We start from the raw sequence: 16,502 nt of genomic DNA, 5'->3' as shown, positions 1-16,502 counted from the left end.
GCTTCATATTTCTTTGCATACTGAGCGTTGAAGCTTGCATGCTTCAAAATATATATTTGAGAAGCGCCTGCCGTGCTCCATTTCGCATACTTTGATTGGGACTCTCCCGTGCTCCAATTTGCATGCTCGGAGCACGGTAGTATGCATTTATGAGAAACACTCTCTGTATATCTGTATACTCTTGTCAGCCAGGATGTGTACGCTCTACGTTCAGCTGGAGTTCCATACCACTCACCAGTGCAGTCAAAACCAAAATAGACAGGACTAAAGGTGGCCACCTAGGTCTCACATGGAGGGGGGGGGGTGTGACTGACTCACCTGCTGTGTCCTGAGGGGGGCTCTCTGAGGCGGCTGCCTCCGTCCCGTCCATGCTGCTGTCCTCCTCCTCCACAACCACTCTACCTCTGGTACGCCCCCTGAGAGAGAGAGAGAGAGAGAGAGAGAGAGAGAGAGAGAGAGAGAGAGAGAGAGAGAGAGAGAGAGAGAACGCTTGAGCCCACCCTCTTCAACATATATATATACACATCAATGAATTAGTGAGGGCACTAGAACAGTCTGCAGCAACCGGCCTCACCCTACTGGACTCAGAAATCAAATGTCTACTGCTTGCAGATGATCTGGTGCTTCTGTCCCCAACCAAGGAGTGCCTACAGCAGCACCTAGATCTTCTGCACAGATTCTGTCAGACCTGGGCCCTGACAGTGAATCTCAGTAAGACAAAAATAACGGTGTTCCAAAAAAGGTCCAGTAACCAAGACAACAAATATAATATTTATCAAGACACTGTTGCCCTAGAACCTACAAAGAATGACACCTACCTCGGCCTAAACATCAACACCACAGGTAACTTCCACATGGCTGGGAACGATCTAAGAGACAAGGCAAGAAGGGCCTTCAATGCCATCAAAAGGAAAATAAAACTCAACATCCCAATTAGGATCTGGCTAGAAATACTTCAATCAGTTATCGAACCCATCGCCCTCTATGGTTGTGAGGTCTGGGGTCCACTCACCAACCAAGGATTCAGAAAATGGGACAAAAACCCAATTGAGACTCTGCATGCAGAATTCTGCCAAAATATACTTAATGTACAACGCAAAACCCCAAATAACGCATGCAGAGCAGAAGGAGGACGATACCCACTAGTTATCAACATCCAGAAAAGAACTGTTCAATTCTACAACCACAAAAGGAAGCAATGCTCACACATTCCACCACAAAGCCCTCACCTACAGAGAGATTAATGTAGAGAAGAGTCCCCTCAGCCAGCTGGTTCTGGGGATCTGTTCACAAACACAAACAGACCCCCAGGACAACCAAATTATGAGAAAGTAAAAAGATAACTACTTGACACAGTGGAAAGAATCAACAAAAAAATGGAGCAAATTGGAATGCCATTTTTAAAATCTTTTACCCCTTTTCCTCCCCAATTTCGTGGTATCCAATTGGTAGTTACAGTCTTGTCTCGTCGCTGCAACTCCCGTACGGACCTGGGAGAGGCGAAGGTCAAGAGCCATGCGTCCCCCGAAACACGACCCAACCAATCCGCACGGCTTCTTGACACAATGCCCGCTTAACCCGGAAGCCAGCCGCACCAATGTGTCGGAGGAAACACCGTACACCTGGCTGACACAGGAGTCGCTAGAGCGTGATGGGACAAGGACATCCCTGCCGGCAAAATCCTCGCCTAACTCGGACAACGCTGGGCCAATTGTGCGCCGCCCCATGTGTCTTCTGGTCGTGGCCGGCTGCGCCAGAGCCTGGACTCGATGTTGATAACTAGTGGGTATAGTCCTCGTTCTGCTCTGCATGCATTGTTTGGGGTTTTGCGTTGTACATGAAGTATATTTTGGCAAGATTTTGCATCCAGCGGCACAGCTAGCACTGTGATGCAGTGCCTTAGACCACTGCACCACTCAGGAGGCCAGTTACACTTGTTAAAATCCTGCCAAACGTATGACCACATTAAAGACACATATTTCCCACAGATCACACAGACCACAAAGAATTTGAAAACATATCAAATATTGTTAAACTCCCTTATCTGTCAGGCGAAATACCGCAGTGTGCCATCACAGCAGAAAGATGTGTGGCCCGTTGCCATGAGAAAAGGGCAACCAGTGGAGCACAAACATTATAAATACAACCTATATTTATCTGTTTATTTTTCCTTTCATACTTCAACTACTTGCACATTGTTATAACACTGTACATAGCCAATAATTTAACATTTGAAATGTCTATATTCTTTTAAAAAACCTTTGTGAGTGTAATGTTTACTAATGTTTCCCTTGTTTATTTCCCTTTTGTTTATTGTCTCTTCCATTTGCTTTGGCAATGTAAACATATGTTTCCCATGCCAATAAAGCACTTTGAATTGAGAGAGAGAGAGTAAAGAAATGAGCAAGAGAAAGAGAGAGAAAGGGAGAGCAAGAAAAAGAGGGAGAAAAAAAGAGAGATATGAAGAAAAATAGAAAAGTTATTGTGTTGGCTTCCCTTAGGAGGCTGGGAGGGTGGTGGGAGTTGATCATGAATTAGTTCGATATAGTCACAGCTGTCACTGATTCTTAATGGAGGCACTCAGGCCACTGGGCAAGGCAAGACAGAGTGGTATGTGGTGGTGCAAGCTGCTGGTACCATGGAGGGTATGGGGGTGTGGGGAGGGGGCAAGAGGTAATGGGGAGGGGGCAAGGAGGAGGAGCATGATTCTCCCTCCCAACTTTCAATGATCTTCAATATATACTGAACAAAAATGTTAAAGCAACACGTAGAGTGTTGGTCCCATGAGCTGAAATAAAAGAGCCCAGAAAATGTTCATATGCACAAAAATCTAAAATGTTGTGCACACATTTGTTTACATCCCTGTTAGTGAGCTTTTCTCCTTTGCCAAGATAATCCATCCACCTGACAGGTGCGGCATATCAAGAAGCTGATTAAACAGCATGATAATTAGACAGGTGCACCTTGCTGGGGACAAAACAACAGCACTCTAAAAATGTGCAGTTTTTTTTCACACAACACAATACCACAGATGTCTCAAGTTTTGAGGGAGCGCGCAATTGGCATGCTAACTGCAGGAATGTCCACCAGAGAAGTTAATGTTAATTTCTGTACCATAAGCCGCCTCCAACGTCATTTTAGAGAATTTGGCAGTACGTCCAACTGGCCTCACACCCGTAGACCATGTGTATGGCGTTGTGTGAGCGAGCGGTTTGCTGATGTCAACGAACGTTGTGAACAGTGTGCCCCTGGTGGAGGTGGGGTTATGTTATGGACAAGCATAAGCTACAGACTACAAACACTTTTGTAACTGCTGAACATATGCAAGCCATATTTTAACTCAATGGGAGAATATGTCAGGTAAAAACAAGCCAGTGATTTATAACACAACTTAACACAAACATCCTATAATCAATCTGGATGATGAGAGGTCTAATATGGACAGAGGTTGTGCTACACACAGCGACAAGCTGTAAATGAGCAGAAATGCCATATGGCTGCAGCTGTAGTAGTACAAACAGAAGGGGGACAATGAACTTTGAACCAGTCAGTTGTATTATTATTGTCCATACCAGTATTTGGGGGTCTATGGAGAGGCCTACAGACATAGGCTAGAATGTCACCAAATTATTTGGATCATACACACCCATGTAGTCAGGCTAAAATCATTAGGCTGCCTAGCAGAGGGAAGAAATGTCAGAATTGTATGATTTTCTCGCTATAAATGGAATTTGGCCTGACTCAGAACTGACTTGACCTCCTGTTGAGCAGCTCTGAAATCCACACGGCTCCCTTTACTACATGTCTCACATCATCTAGCCTTTCCCACTCCTCACCTCTCACTTGTTTTCTAGGCTATGTCACCTTTGATGATAATGATGGCATCCTAGCTGTCAGTGACACTAGGGCAGAGTTGAAGACACACAGACAGTTGCTATAGCCACAACTCTGACACTTGCAACCAAGGTGACGTCACCTTTTCCTCTTTTCATTTAAACCAACTGTCTGCAAAGCAAAGTTAACACATCACTGAAGAGTGCAGAGTGCATAAAGCACACCACACACACAGCAGAGGAGAGATGTGTCAGTGTCAGCGTCCTCCAGTAGGAGTGGTTTTAACCCAATCTGAGAGCCACCATGTCGAGTCGAGGTGATAATTGTCATGGATTAAATTAAACAGCGCCACGCACAGTGAGCCTGCTAAATTGAAGAGTGAACAGTCCAAATGAGAGCAGCCAGCGTTTCTCGGGGGTAGTGGGGAGGATGCAATGGGAGGGGGGTAATTTTCGATGCCACTGGAGAGAGAAATCACAATGGGCCAGATGCCAAGTCAACTCCTCCCTCCAGATGACTTCCCACTCCAGATAAGAAGCAACAAGATGGAAGTCTAAAAGACACAGTTCAAGCTTCTGCATGGGCAGGGGAAAAAATGAAAGGAAAACAAAACAACCACACTAACTGAAAGTACCAAATCAACACATGATTAATGAAGAAGACACTAGAAAGCCCTGATCTTTTTTCCAGAAACGAGGCCTAGTCATGGCCACAAATATTTAAGCAAGGGTCCATTAAGGCCCAATATGGGCCCAGGTCTAATAAAGCACAGTGATGAGAGCTCCTTACATAATGTTCTAACCTATAGTTAAAGGGGAAAACCTCCAAGCCAAGGGGCAGGAGCATCCCTGTAATGACGGCACGTGGTGTAGAGTAGCAGACACCAGGATTAAAAACGCATCACTGTTCCAAGACATCTCAAGCTCCTCTCTGTCTGGGAGGAGGGAGGCGGTAAGGGGCTTCTCTGCTGCCCAACAACGTCTGCAGCAGTGAGATACGTCTGTTTGAGGACAGTCCAGCTGTCTGATATCAGCCATATTCAGATCATAGGTAGTACACACAAGCCATAAAGTTACCCTGTATTAAGTGGCTGATGCATCTGATCTGACATCACTACACTGGCATGAATATCACCTTCTCCACAATTACCAGGGCTACCTAATTATTAACCAAAGTATTTTTATATGAAGAGTAGCAGATACATAACAGTATCTGACATATCGACTAAGCAGACGCAACTGCATACCATCATAACCCTGTCTGTGACCATTCCCAGCGTGGTGTGCCTACAGTGGTGTCCATATGCTCTCGTGTAGCCTTTTCTTTTGACTTTTCTTTAAAAAGGTGCAATATGCAGAAATCGCTGCGCCATTTTCTAGTTGTTAAAATTTACATTTAAATTTGTGACAAAACAAGCAATGTATAGTGTAGGGAGTCATTGTACCATCTAAACCGCTGTGAAATATCTTTTCAATAACCAAAAATAGAGTATTTTCAGCTGGTGTACAAAACCAAAAGTAGAAGACGCAAAAAAGAAACTTAAAGCTGCATGATGTCACTTTTTTGGCAACCCAACCAAATTCAAATAGAAATGTGAGTTATACATCTGAAACCAAGTCTAAGAAGCTATAGATAAGTTATGTGCGCTATTTCCATGGTTCCCATTGTTTAGTTTAGTTTCTGCATCTTTTACTTTCTGTTTTGTACACCAGCTTCAAACAGCTGGAAATACAAAATGTTTGGTTATTTAAAAGATATTTCACAGCGGTTTAGATGGTGCAATGATTCCCTACACAACGCACTGCTTGTTTTGTTGCAAACTGAAATTAGGCAAACTATACACATTTTTGAAAGCAGGAAATGGCAGAGCAATTTCTGCATATTGCACCTTTAAGAACGGGAAGCATAGAAAAGAGCACATAGAACATACGTACCGCTTCTTAGACTTGCTTTCAATAAGAATGACAGACCTATAACTCACATTTCTATGTGAATTTGGTCAGGTGGCCCAAAAAGTTACATATTGCAGCGTTAAATGTCAAAACACCCTAAAGGACTGTAACATCCAGCTCCCCAACCCCTCTGCAACTTCTCTCCATGATCCCCAACAAGAGAGAGAAAAAAAGAGGAGAGTGAAAATAATGCTGTAAGTAGTTCCAGCTATCAGGGAGCTGACAAGAAAACCTGGCACGGATTCCCTGTTCGGGACTGCAATGGTGGATGACAACCAACCCAGTCTCGAAATCAAAGAATTTCAAACTTCTAAAGGCCCTCAAACTCAACTCCGGTCCTTGAATCCAGTTCCACTGCATTTTTTCATATTCCCTCTAATCAGGGACTGATTTAGACCTGGGACACCAGGTGGTTGCAATTAATTATCAGGTAGAACAGAAAACCAAGAGGCTCTGGACCTCGTAGGCCAAGAGCTGAATACCCCTGTTCTAAGGGATGCCTATTGTATCCTTAAGAGTAATTTGCATCCAAATAGCAGTGGTTTAAAGTACTTAAGTAAAAATACTTTAAAGTACTACATAAGTAGTTTGAGGTATTGGTACTTTACTATTTATATTTTTGCCAACTTTTACTTGACTACATTCCGAAAGAAAATAATGTACTTTTTACTCCATACATTTTTCCTGACACTCAAAAGTACTTGTTATATTTTTTCAGGAAAATGGTAAAATTCACACACTTATCAAGAGAACATCCCTGGTCATCCCTACTGCCTCTGATCTGGAGGACTCACTAAACACAAATGCTTCATTTGTAAATTAAAGTCAGAGTGTTGGAGTGTTCCCCTGGCTATCCATAAATAAATAGTCCAAGAAAAATTGTGTTGCCTGGAATTTGAAATCATTAATACGTTTACTTTTGCTTTTGATATTTCAGTATATTTTAGCAATTCCATTTACTATTGATACTTAAGTATATTTAAAACCAAATACTTAGACTTTTACTCAAGTAGTATTTTACTGGGTGATTTTCACTTTTACATGAGTCATTTTCTATTAAGGCATCTTTACTTTTACTAAAGTATGACAATTTAGTACTTCTTCCACCACTGCAAAATAGTGTCCGGTTGATACATGTTGCAAAGACAATACAGTATCACTAGTTCTAGACTAAATATGTTAATTCTCCTGATTTGAACACTTCACATCTTACTCTTGTTGCAAAAACAACATACCGGTAATAAATAACCTGGGGTATATACCGAAAGCAGCCCCTCCCCCTCATTTAAGGATGCTGCCTGAGATGCAAAATCGGTAATAATTTAAAATATTTAGCGCAATTTGAGCAAATTGAGATGAATCACAGCAAATCCTGCTATTAACTCGATTACACATTTTATAATTGTTTGACAGCCCTTGTAATAATGCATACTTCCCTCCACCGTCCCAGGGGTCAGCTCATTCTGGGAAATACAACCAAACCATAGATAGCAGGCCTAGGCTATGTATTCCTTGGATCCCTTGCATGCTGTAAAACAATGGGACCAATGACATGCTATGCTTTGCCACTCCCACCAACCAACCTATCAGCTAATGTGACCTAGACCGGAATGGTCTCAGCTGTCCTTATAGCCAAGGCATAAACATATCATTTTGATTATTGATTGATTGACTAATTTCATCTGGGGTCAACATATTAGGATATTGAGGATATGGAATGTGTGAGCAGAGAGTTAGGTACCTTGTAGGCATCATAATACACAGCAGGGCTCCCTGAGCTGCATTATGTGTTGCCATGGAAATGACGAAGGAGGCCGGTTGGTACTGCTGCATACAATAAAACCTGGGAAAGCTTGTGTGCTCAAGTTTCCTGGATTTATACCATTGTTCAGTATGCAGAATAGCTCTAGATAACAGCATCTGCTAAATGAGATCGTTGCCTGATGCTTTGGATAGTATCTGTGTAATGTTTGAAGAGCTTTTGGGGCAGTGGAATAGCCACTAGCTCATAGTTCCAACCAGATAAGCAAAATGCAGGCTAACTGCACACAAGACTGACTATTGTTTGTGATGACTCGGGCAAGTCTATGTCTACTGTACATGAGAGAAAGTCTACTTTCACAGGTGTCTTATGATCAATAGCAATTGTTAAGAAATGTAGGGTAAACAACATACTTCTTCCTGGTCTTGGATGTGGGTGGCGCCTGGGGTACGATGGTGGTGGCAGCATCCTTGCGAGGTCTGCCCCTGGGGCGCTTGTCTGTCTGGGCAGGGCTTCCTGTGGACGTGGCCCCTGCACTAACAGAGGGCAGCGAGGGTCCCTGGTCAGAGGGCTCCACAGTCTTATCCTCTGATGACATTCTTCTCAAAGGAAGGAAGAGATGGGGAGAGTGGCATCAGCAGACAATCATGCCTGGTTAGAAACATAGGTTACTTGATGTACTTTGGAATCAGTGTGTGAATAAGACGTGCTGCTCTTCAGAACAATTTATCACATTGCCTGAAATGTTGAACCTGTTCTACACAATCAATTCCTAAAGACCATTTTTCTAGATATGCTACTCTTGAGGAAATGCCTAAAATGTACCTCTGACCTTTCTAGGTGTCCTTAAAAAAAGGTATTCTCAGCTGAAGAAATGTTCAACCTATTCTTGAGTGTTATCGATGTAACTACTCTGTCCTTTCCTGAGCTACCTACCACCACGCTGTGATCTGTCTCTGTCTGGATGACCGTTCGTCCTTCGATGCCTTGCTTGTGTTCTTGCCTTCTTCTCCTTTCAGCCTGAAGTTGCCTCTACTTAGCACTGAAATAAGCTTGCTCTATATGTTTACTTCCCTGTGGATTAGTTAGTTTTCTCCACTGTGGTTCTGTATCATATTTTAACAGTATGAAAGGACACTAAACCAGCAGGCCTATTTGTTTTATTGTGACAAACACTGGAAACAAAAAAAAGTCATTTGTATTGACTTCTCAGCTCAGCTTTAGTCTTACTGTGTCTGTCAAAGATGTAATTCCTGTCTTTCGAAGGGCACGTCTGACGAATTGGCCACTTCAATTTATAGTATTCATATAATATTCAGGAAATGGTTTTGTTGGCCACTGTTTCAAATGCTAACTTTTTTGCATTTGTGGCACAAATCCAATGCAAGTCAATGGTACATATATTAGCATTTTCATGCTTAATGTCCAAATCTAAAGTATCAAAACATATATTGTGTAACTAACTCAATGACGTTACTTATAGATGATTTGGATATGAAGCGCCAAAATGCTAATATAGCTACAATTGCAATTCTAAAAGGGTAGCATTTGAAATAGTGGCCAGTTAAACAAAACCAACGCATGGGTTGCTGTCATACCTGGTCTATAAACCAATGTCATTTTGTAATTTTGGTGAAGTCTCTCTTTAACAATGGGAGAGGGGGGTCTATACAAAAGTATGTGGACACCCCTATATATTAGTGGATTTGGCTATTTCAGCCACACTTGTTGCTGACAGGTCTATAAATCAGCCTTGCAATGTCCATAGACAAACATTGGCAGTAGAATAGTCTTACTGAAGAGCTCAGTGACTTTCAACGTGGCACCGTCATAAGATGCCAACAATCCAACAAGTCAGTTCGTCAAATGTGTGCCCTGCTATAGCTGCCCCGTTCAACTGGAAGTGCTGTTATTGTGAAGTGGAAACTTCTAGGAGCAACAACAGCATAGCCTCGAAGTGGTAGGTCGGTCACACAAGCTCACAGAACGGGGCGAGTGAATAAATAGCGCGTACAAATAGTCTGTCCTCGATTGCGAAACTCACTACCGAGTTACAAACTGCCTCTGGAAGCAACATCAGCACAATAACTATTTGTCGGGAGCTTCATTAAATGGGTTTCCATGGCCGAGCAGCTGCACACAAGCCTAAGATCACCATGCACAGTGCCAAGCGTTGGCTGGAGTGGTGTAAAGCTCACCGCCATTGGACTCTGGAGCAGTGGAAATGCGTTCTCTGGAGTGATGAATCACTCTTCACCATCTGGCAGTCCGACAGACGAATCTGGGTTTGGAGGACGCCCGGAGAACGCTACCTGCCCCAATGCATAGTGCCAAATGTGAAGTTTGGTGGAGGAGGAATAATGGTCTGGGGCTGTTTTTTAAGGTTTGGGCTAGGCCCCTTAGTTCCAGCGAAGGGATATCTTAATGCTACAGCATACAATGACATTCTAGACGATTCTGTGCTTCCAACTTTGTGGTAACAGTTTGGGGAAGGCCCTTTCCTGTTCAAGCATGACAATGTCCCTGTGCACAAAGCAAGGTATATACAGAAATGGTTTGTCAATATAGGTGTGAAAGAACTTGACTGGCCTGCACAGTGCTCTGACCTCAACCTCATCGAACACCTTTGGGATGAATTGGAACGCCGAATACGAGCCAGGCCTAATTGCCCAACATTAGTGCCTGACCTCACTAATGCGTGTGGCTGAATGGAAGCAAGTCCCCACAGCAATGTTCCAACATCCAGTGGAAAGCCTTCTCAGATGAGTGGAGGCTGTTATAGCAGCAAATGGGGGGGGGGGGGGAGAGCAACTCCATATTAATGCCCATGATTTTGGAATGAGATATTCGACCAGCGGGTGTCCACATAATTTTGGTCATGTAGTGTGTGTGTGTGTGTGTGTGTGTGTGTGTGTGTACATGAATATACAGTATCAGTCAAAAGTTTGGACACACCTACTCATTCAAGGGTTTTTTATTTGTACTATTTTATACATTGTAGAATAATAGTGGAGACATAAAAACTATGAAATAACCCATATGGAATCATGTTGTAACCAAAAAAGTGTTAAACAAATACAAATATATTTGAGATTCTTCAAAGTAGCCACCCTTTGCCTTGATGACAGCATTGCACACTCTTGGCATTCTCTCAAGCAGCTTCACCTGGAATGCTTTTCCAACAGTCTTGAAGGAGTTCCCACATACGCTGAGCACTTGTTGGCTGCTTTTCCTTCACTCTACAGTCCAACACATCCCAAACCATCTCAATTGAGTTGAGGTTGGGTGATTGTGGAGGCCAGGTCATCCGATGCAGCACTCCATCACTCTACTTCTTGGTCAAATAGCCTTTGGAGGTATGTTGGGTCATTGTCCTGTTGAAAAACAAAGCGCACGAAGTCCCACGAAGCGCAAACTAGATGGGATGGTGTATCGCTGCAGAATGGTGTGGTAGCCATGCTGGTTAAGTGTGCCTTGAATTCTAATTAAATCACTGACAGTGTCACCAGCAAAGCACCCCCACACCTCCTCCTCTATGCTTCACATTGGGAAGCACACATGCAGAGATCATCCGTTCACCTACTCTGCATCTCACAAAGACACAGCGTTTGGAACCAAAAATCTGAAATTTGGACTCATCAGACCTAAGGTCAGATTTCCACTGGTCTAATGTCCATTGATCATGTTTCTTGGCCCAAGCAAGTCGCTTCTTATTATTGGTGTCCTTCATGTGTCTGATACTTGAACTCTGTGAAGCATTTATTTGGGCTGCAATCTGAGGTGCAGTTAACTCCAATGAACATATCCGCTGCAGCAGAGGTAACTCTGGGTCTTCCTTTCCTGTGGCGGTCCTCATGAGAGCCATTTTCATCATAGCACTTGGTTTTTGCGACTGCATTTGAAGAAACTTACAAAGTTCTTGAAATTTTCCAGATTGACTGACCTTTATGTCTTAAAGTAATGATGGACTGTCGTTTCGCTTCACTTATTTGAGCTGATAACAAGGCACACCTGCAAATTGAAATGCATTCCAGGTGACTACCTCATGAAGCTGGCTGAAAATACCAAGAGTGTGCGAAGCTATCATCAATGCAAAGGGTGGCTACTTTGAAGAATCTCAAATAGAAAATATATTTTGATTTGTTTAACACTGATTCGGTTTCTACATGTGTTATTTCATAGATTGTATGTCTTCACTATTAAATCTACAATGTAGACAATAGTCCAAATAAAATAAAAACCCTGGAATGAGTAGGTGTGTCCAAGCTTTTGACTGGCACTGTATATATAAAAATGTTATCACCAAATAGCAGGAATAGCACCATCTAGTGGTCAGAACCTGGTAATATCAGGATGAAGGAAAAAATGTACTTCAATTACTAATTTCTCTGAACATGTGGAAATCTGAACATGTGGAAAAAACATCACCAAATCCACTGATTCCTCATGATTAGAGGATGAAAAAAACAATACTCTGAACTGCAGCTCTATATTAGTTGTCTGAAATAAAGAACTGATACTATATACTCGTTGGTATGGGATGTGGGGTTTCCGTGGGTAGTTTGACAATGTCTTTGTATTCCTCATGCCTTACTCATGTTAGAAAAAGGTATGGTCAAAATTGGATGTTAGGATTAATATATTAAATGATTAATTGAACCGAAATTGTCCATTTTAATTCATAGGTACTATAATTATCTTCATTTCTCAGAGATCAAATTATATTTCAACAAAATATTATTGCTTACCTTATGTTTCTAACTACAGAAACGATTTCAGAACAATCTGAGACGGTGGGTATCATGGCTTGCTGAAATAACATGGAAAGACCTGGAAGCAAGCTGCCAATGGGACACGGCCTCTTCCTGGAACTAGCCTACATTACCAGATCCATCCCTCCACTGCACTGTATCCTGCTCTGCATCATCAGGGGGACCTCACACTGAATTTAAGATTTTGATCAACTACCTGTGCGAAATGAGCCTTTTCCAAGACTGTGAGCCTATATTTGCCCTCTGTTGGTGTCCAACAGTCTTTTGTGTGAGAAGTTCACGCTAGGACTAGATGTAGTGTAGCTAATGGGAGAGAGAAGGCATCAGGTGAATGTCACATCAGCAATTCAGTGAGCTTGGGGTTGTCCGAAATCGTTTAGGCTGCTGCACAATGTGAACCCAACCGGATGGTTTTTGGTAAGCTAATTGCCTCGCGTCTAGCTACCATTCTTACAACGCAATCAAAGCGGCCCTTAATGTGGTCTTTGTGTTACACAATCAAGTAGGCTGATACATTCTGTGCCCCTGCCTGGCTACAGAGCAATAGGCTTGACAGCCAGCTTGAACATGTAAACATTGAGAACACATCAATGACATATGAATTCTGGAAAGACAAATGTTCACTATAGCCTTGCCTGGGGACCAGATGGGTGAAATTCTAAATCCACCAACGTCTGGAACAATAGTGTTTGATTCTGGAAACATTCCTCTAAGGTTCTCTACATGCCAGAATGTTGAATAAAAGTACACATTTCTATCACCTGAAACATCCAAACAACCATGTAACCACTTGCACAAGCTTGGCCAGTATGCTTGTGTCGCATGCATGCATTTACATCGTGTGCGCATGCTGCATATGACAGATCTGAACGCAACACCAGCTTTTGAAAAATTGTTTTAATAATACTTTCCTGTGGGTATATTGTCAAAAATGTCTACCCGAAAAAGGACCAACCACACAGACAACCGGCAGTGTAAGTTCAGATGTCATTTTATTCAACATGCTGACTTGTAGAGTCCCTAAGAAGAGAGGACCATCTTCAGACACAAACAATAATGTCCCAGAGGTTGGTGGATTTATAAATTCACCCATCTGGTCCCCATGCAAACTATAGCCCTACTTAGCCAACAACCACAATTAGGAGAGGCACAAGTGAATGGCCAAAAGGTGGATAGTGAAGTGGATCCATGACAGGCTAAAAAGTGGAATCAAAAGTGTGGTGACCAATTATAGTAAACAGACTAAACATATGTAATTGAAAGTTAATCAATCAATGTTTCATTCATTTCAACACATACTACATTAGTATTAAAGTACTTTTGTTTCATAAGGCAGCGGGCACAGTTGGGACCCCCAAGACAAGTGGGCTACCTTTGTTACACTAGAGCACAAAGCAACTGCATGCTCAAGTAAGCCAAATCTAGCTAGCAATACTAGCTAGGTGCTTTGTAGTCTTTGTTTGGCTATTACATGGCATTGCAAATGAGGAGAAAGATGTGCTTACTAGTAAGACTGGTGATATCCCAATTGGTGTGATACAATGTGACACACGGGGACATTAGATGATAAATGTATTTGATATATGACAAATGGGTTGCCACTCACCAGATAGCTAGACGACTCGCGTAGCTAACTAGCTAACTAAACGCACATTTCAATGACCCAGTTAACGTTGGTAAACATCAACATATTGCTTAGTTGACATATAGGCTGGCTGGCTTGGGGTTTTATAATATGCTTAACTTCAAAGTCAAGTCACTCACGATTCCACAGCTGCCTACTAAGTTAGCTACAGTACCAAGCTAGCATGTGCATCAAAGGTTTTGGCTAGCAAATCAACAAGCCTGCTAGTTAGCTACTCAAAGTTAGCTAGTTAGGTAGCTAAATTTCGATAACTAACGTTAGTATTTTCTTTGGTATGAGACCACTTATAAAATAAATGCATACCGAGATCATAACTGTTGCTAGATAACATTATCTAGCTGGACAACTATAGCTAGCTAACGTTAACTTAGCTAGTAGTTCACAGGTACGAGGTTAGCTAACGTTACCTAGTTAGATAACTACATAACATTACACTATGTTCAGAAGCAACAGCATAGGTGGTTCAAAGGACACGTTGGCCTTGTATTTTAGCCACAGCTGAAGTATTCACGTGTCTAATCATTTATTTTCAAGCAGAAAATATGGATAGTTTGGCTAATTCGCTGCTGTAATGTCGAACGTTGTGTTGGACGTTCGGACCAAACAAGGCGGCGACAAAAACCCTCGAGCTCTACACAGACCGCTGCAAAGCCGAAAAAAATAAGGTTGCTAGCTACCGAGTACATGATGAAATACCAAGGTAGATATGACAACTTACCTTTCAACCCTATGAATAGTAGGTTATTTTCTTCATGTCCAAAATTGTAAGCGATATTGCTATAGTTATATCACTTTGTAGTTAGTGTATTTATGAGGCTGAATGAATGATATAGCCAGCTAACTAGCGGTCTTCTGTCCAACGATAAGTATAAGTAGCAAGCTAGGTGGCCACACTAGTTACTAAGGCAATACCACCGCAGTTCTCAAATATTGAACGTTAACGTCGCCCATTTGAAGGATGCTAAAATGTAAATCCAGTAGAGATCAGCTTCATTGCACACGCATGACGGATCACTTTTCCTTCTCCAAATGACAGCTGTCGTCGCACAAATTAAATGTTTAGCTAGCTAGCACAGTTAATGTTTAATACAGGAAAAATGTGTAATATCCGTAATCCAAGGCAGACAAACTCCAAACAGTCTTCAGGATAAAACGACACAATCTTCACAAGTAAGCCAATGCTTACGACAAAAATAAACGATGAAATGGCTAGTTTGCTGCTGGCTCCGAGCGTTCGCTTCGCTTGCCAACTGGTTCTTTTTTTCTTCAGCCGCCACAGAGTAGAGCGAGCTGACAAGCCGGAAAAACTAACCTAAGAGTTTAGCAAAACATAAAAACATTTTTTTTACACTATAATAAAAATACGGACGGTGGCTAAATGACGACGTGTATCTTTAATGTAAAAAAATATATATAAGTTATATCGTGGTGACTCTCTGCATTGACCACGTTTAAAGCGACACCGAATAACCTCCTAGTGGACACCGAAAAATATAGGTCCAACATATTGCTGCATAAATCGAAGACATACACTTGGAGATGTAATGGTTACCAATATGATTTTACTATTTTCAGTTGTATTATGAATGTTAAACCGCCCTCAATTAAATACAATATCCATATTTAAAAAAAAATCCTAAATACTCCCTGACCCCGCGGAGGAATATGGCATTTTTAATAAATACGGAAAGTGTATCGGATACTTCTAAAAGGTGGCACTCTGGTGAATCCCGATGGAACGGACTGCAGTGGGCATTGTTTTTATACCATAGTACCACAGAGTTTCTAAACCGTCTTTGAGTTCTAGTAGCCTATACCACAGAGTATGCATTAAATTGACAAGATACTCTAGTCAAGTGTCTGCTCTAACAATGAAAATACATTTCTTAAAAAAATATAAGGCAGTTGGGAGGAAAGCAAAATCAGGTGGGACCATTCTAGCCAATGAGGGCAGATACCAATGACTCCCGAGTGGTGCAGCGGTCTAAGGCACTGGATCTCAGTGCTAGAGGTGTCGCTACAGACACCCTGGTTCAAAGCCGGTCATGATTGGGAGTCCCATAGGGCGGCACACAATTGGCCCAGCGTCGGTGTTGGCCGTCATTGGAAATAAGAATGTATTCTTAACTGACTTGCATAGGTAAATAAAGGTTAAATAAAACAAATATATATATATATATAAACCCTGGATTGCAGATGCCACAGATCGGCCATATTGCCACTCCTCAGAAAAGCAGTCCTCAATAGGAATTAATGGTATTCTACAGTATTTCAATTAAATGGTTCAATGACAAAATGACTTGTATTTAAGCATGTGGTTAGCGTGAGGACAGTAACATTTGTACTCAATAAAAAAAATATACTTTAAGGAAAATGTTGTATTTCTTTTTTTATGTTATGTTTAACTCACATAATATAATTTAAAAGTATGCATTCAAGTGTCTGTAATAAATTAAACTTGTCAAAAACGGATGTAGACATTAATAAATGCATTTCTATAGCTTCCAAAATCTTTTTTTCGCTTAAAGAGGAGTACC

At 41.8% G+C, this 16,502-nt stretch overlaps 1 protein-coding gene across 5 annotated transcripts in view; it reads right to left on the bottom strand.

Annotated features, from left to right (window-relative positions):
• LOC106569192 (histone-lysine N-methyltransferase 2C) overlaps positions 1 to 15,456 on the bottom strand; it is a 137,507-nt gene extending 122,051 nt beyond the window's left edge. For 4 of the 5 annotated variants that reach the window (XM_014140290.3, XM_014140292.3, XM_014140295.3 and 1 more), the window contains exons 1-3: positions 14,684 to 15,456; positions 7,962 to 8,147; positions 319 to 416 (exon numbers count right to left, since the gene is read on the bottom strand). In XM_014140290.3, coding sequence (XP_013995765.3) covers positions 319 to 416; positions 7,962 to 8,146 — 283 coding nt within the window. In that variant the 5' untranslated portion in view covers position 8,147; positions 14,684 to 15,456. Of the gene's footprint in view, positions 1 to 318; positions 417 to 7,961; positions 8,200 to 14,683 lie in introns of all 5 variants that reach the window. The other variant, XM_014140291.3, reaches the window with a different exon arrangement.
• Positions 15,457 to 16,502: the final 1,046 nt, after the last annotated feature.

This window comes from Salmo salar, chromosome 14 (genome assembly GCF_965601325.2).
Source record: "Salmo salar chromosome 14, fSalSal1, whole genome shotgun sequence".
Classification (NCBI taxonomy): Eukaryota; Metazoa; Chordata; class Actinopteri; order Salmoniformes; family Salmonidae; genus Salmo; species Salmo salar.
Note: the sequence above shows the minus strand (reverse complement) of the source record. Positions and strands in the feature narration are given on the sequence as shown.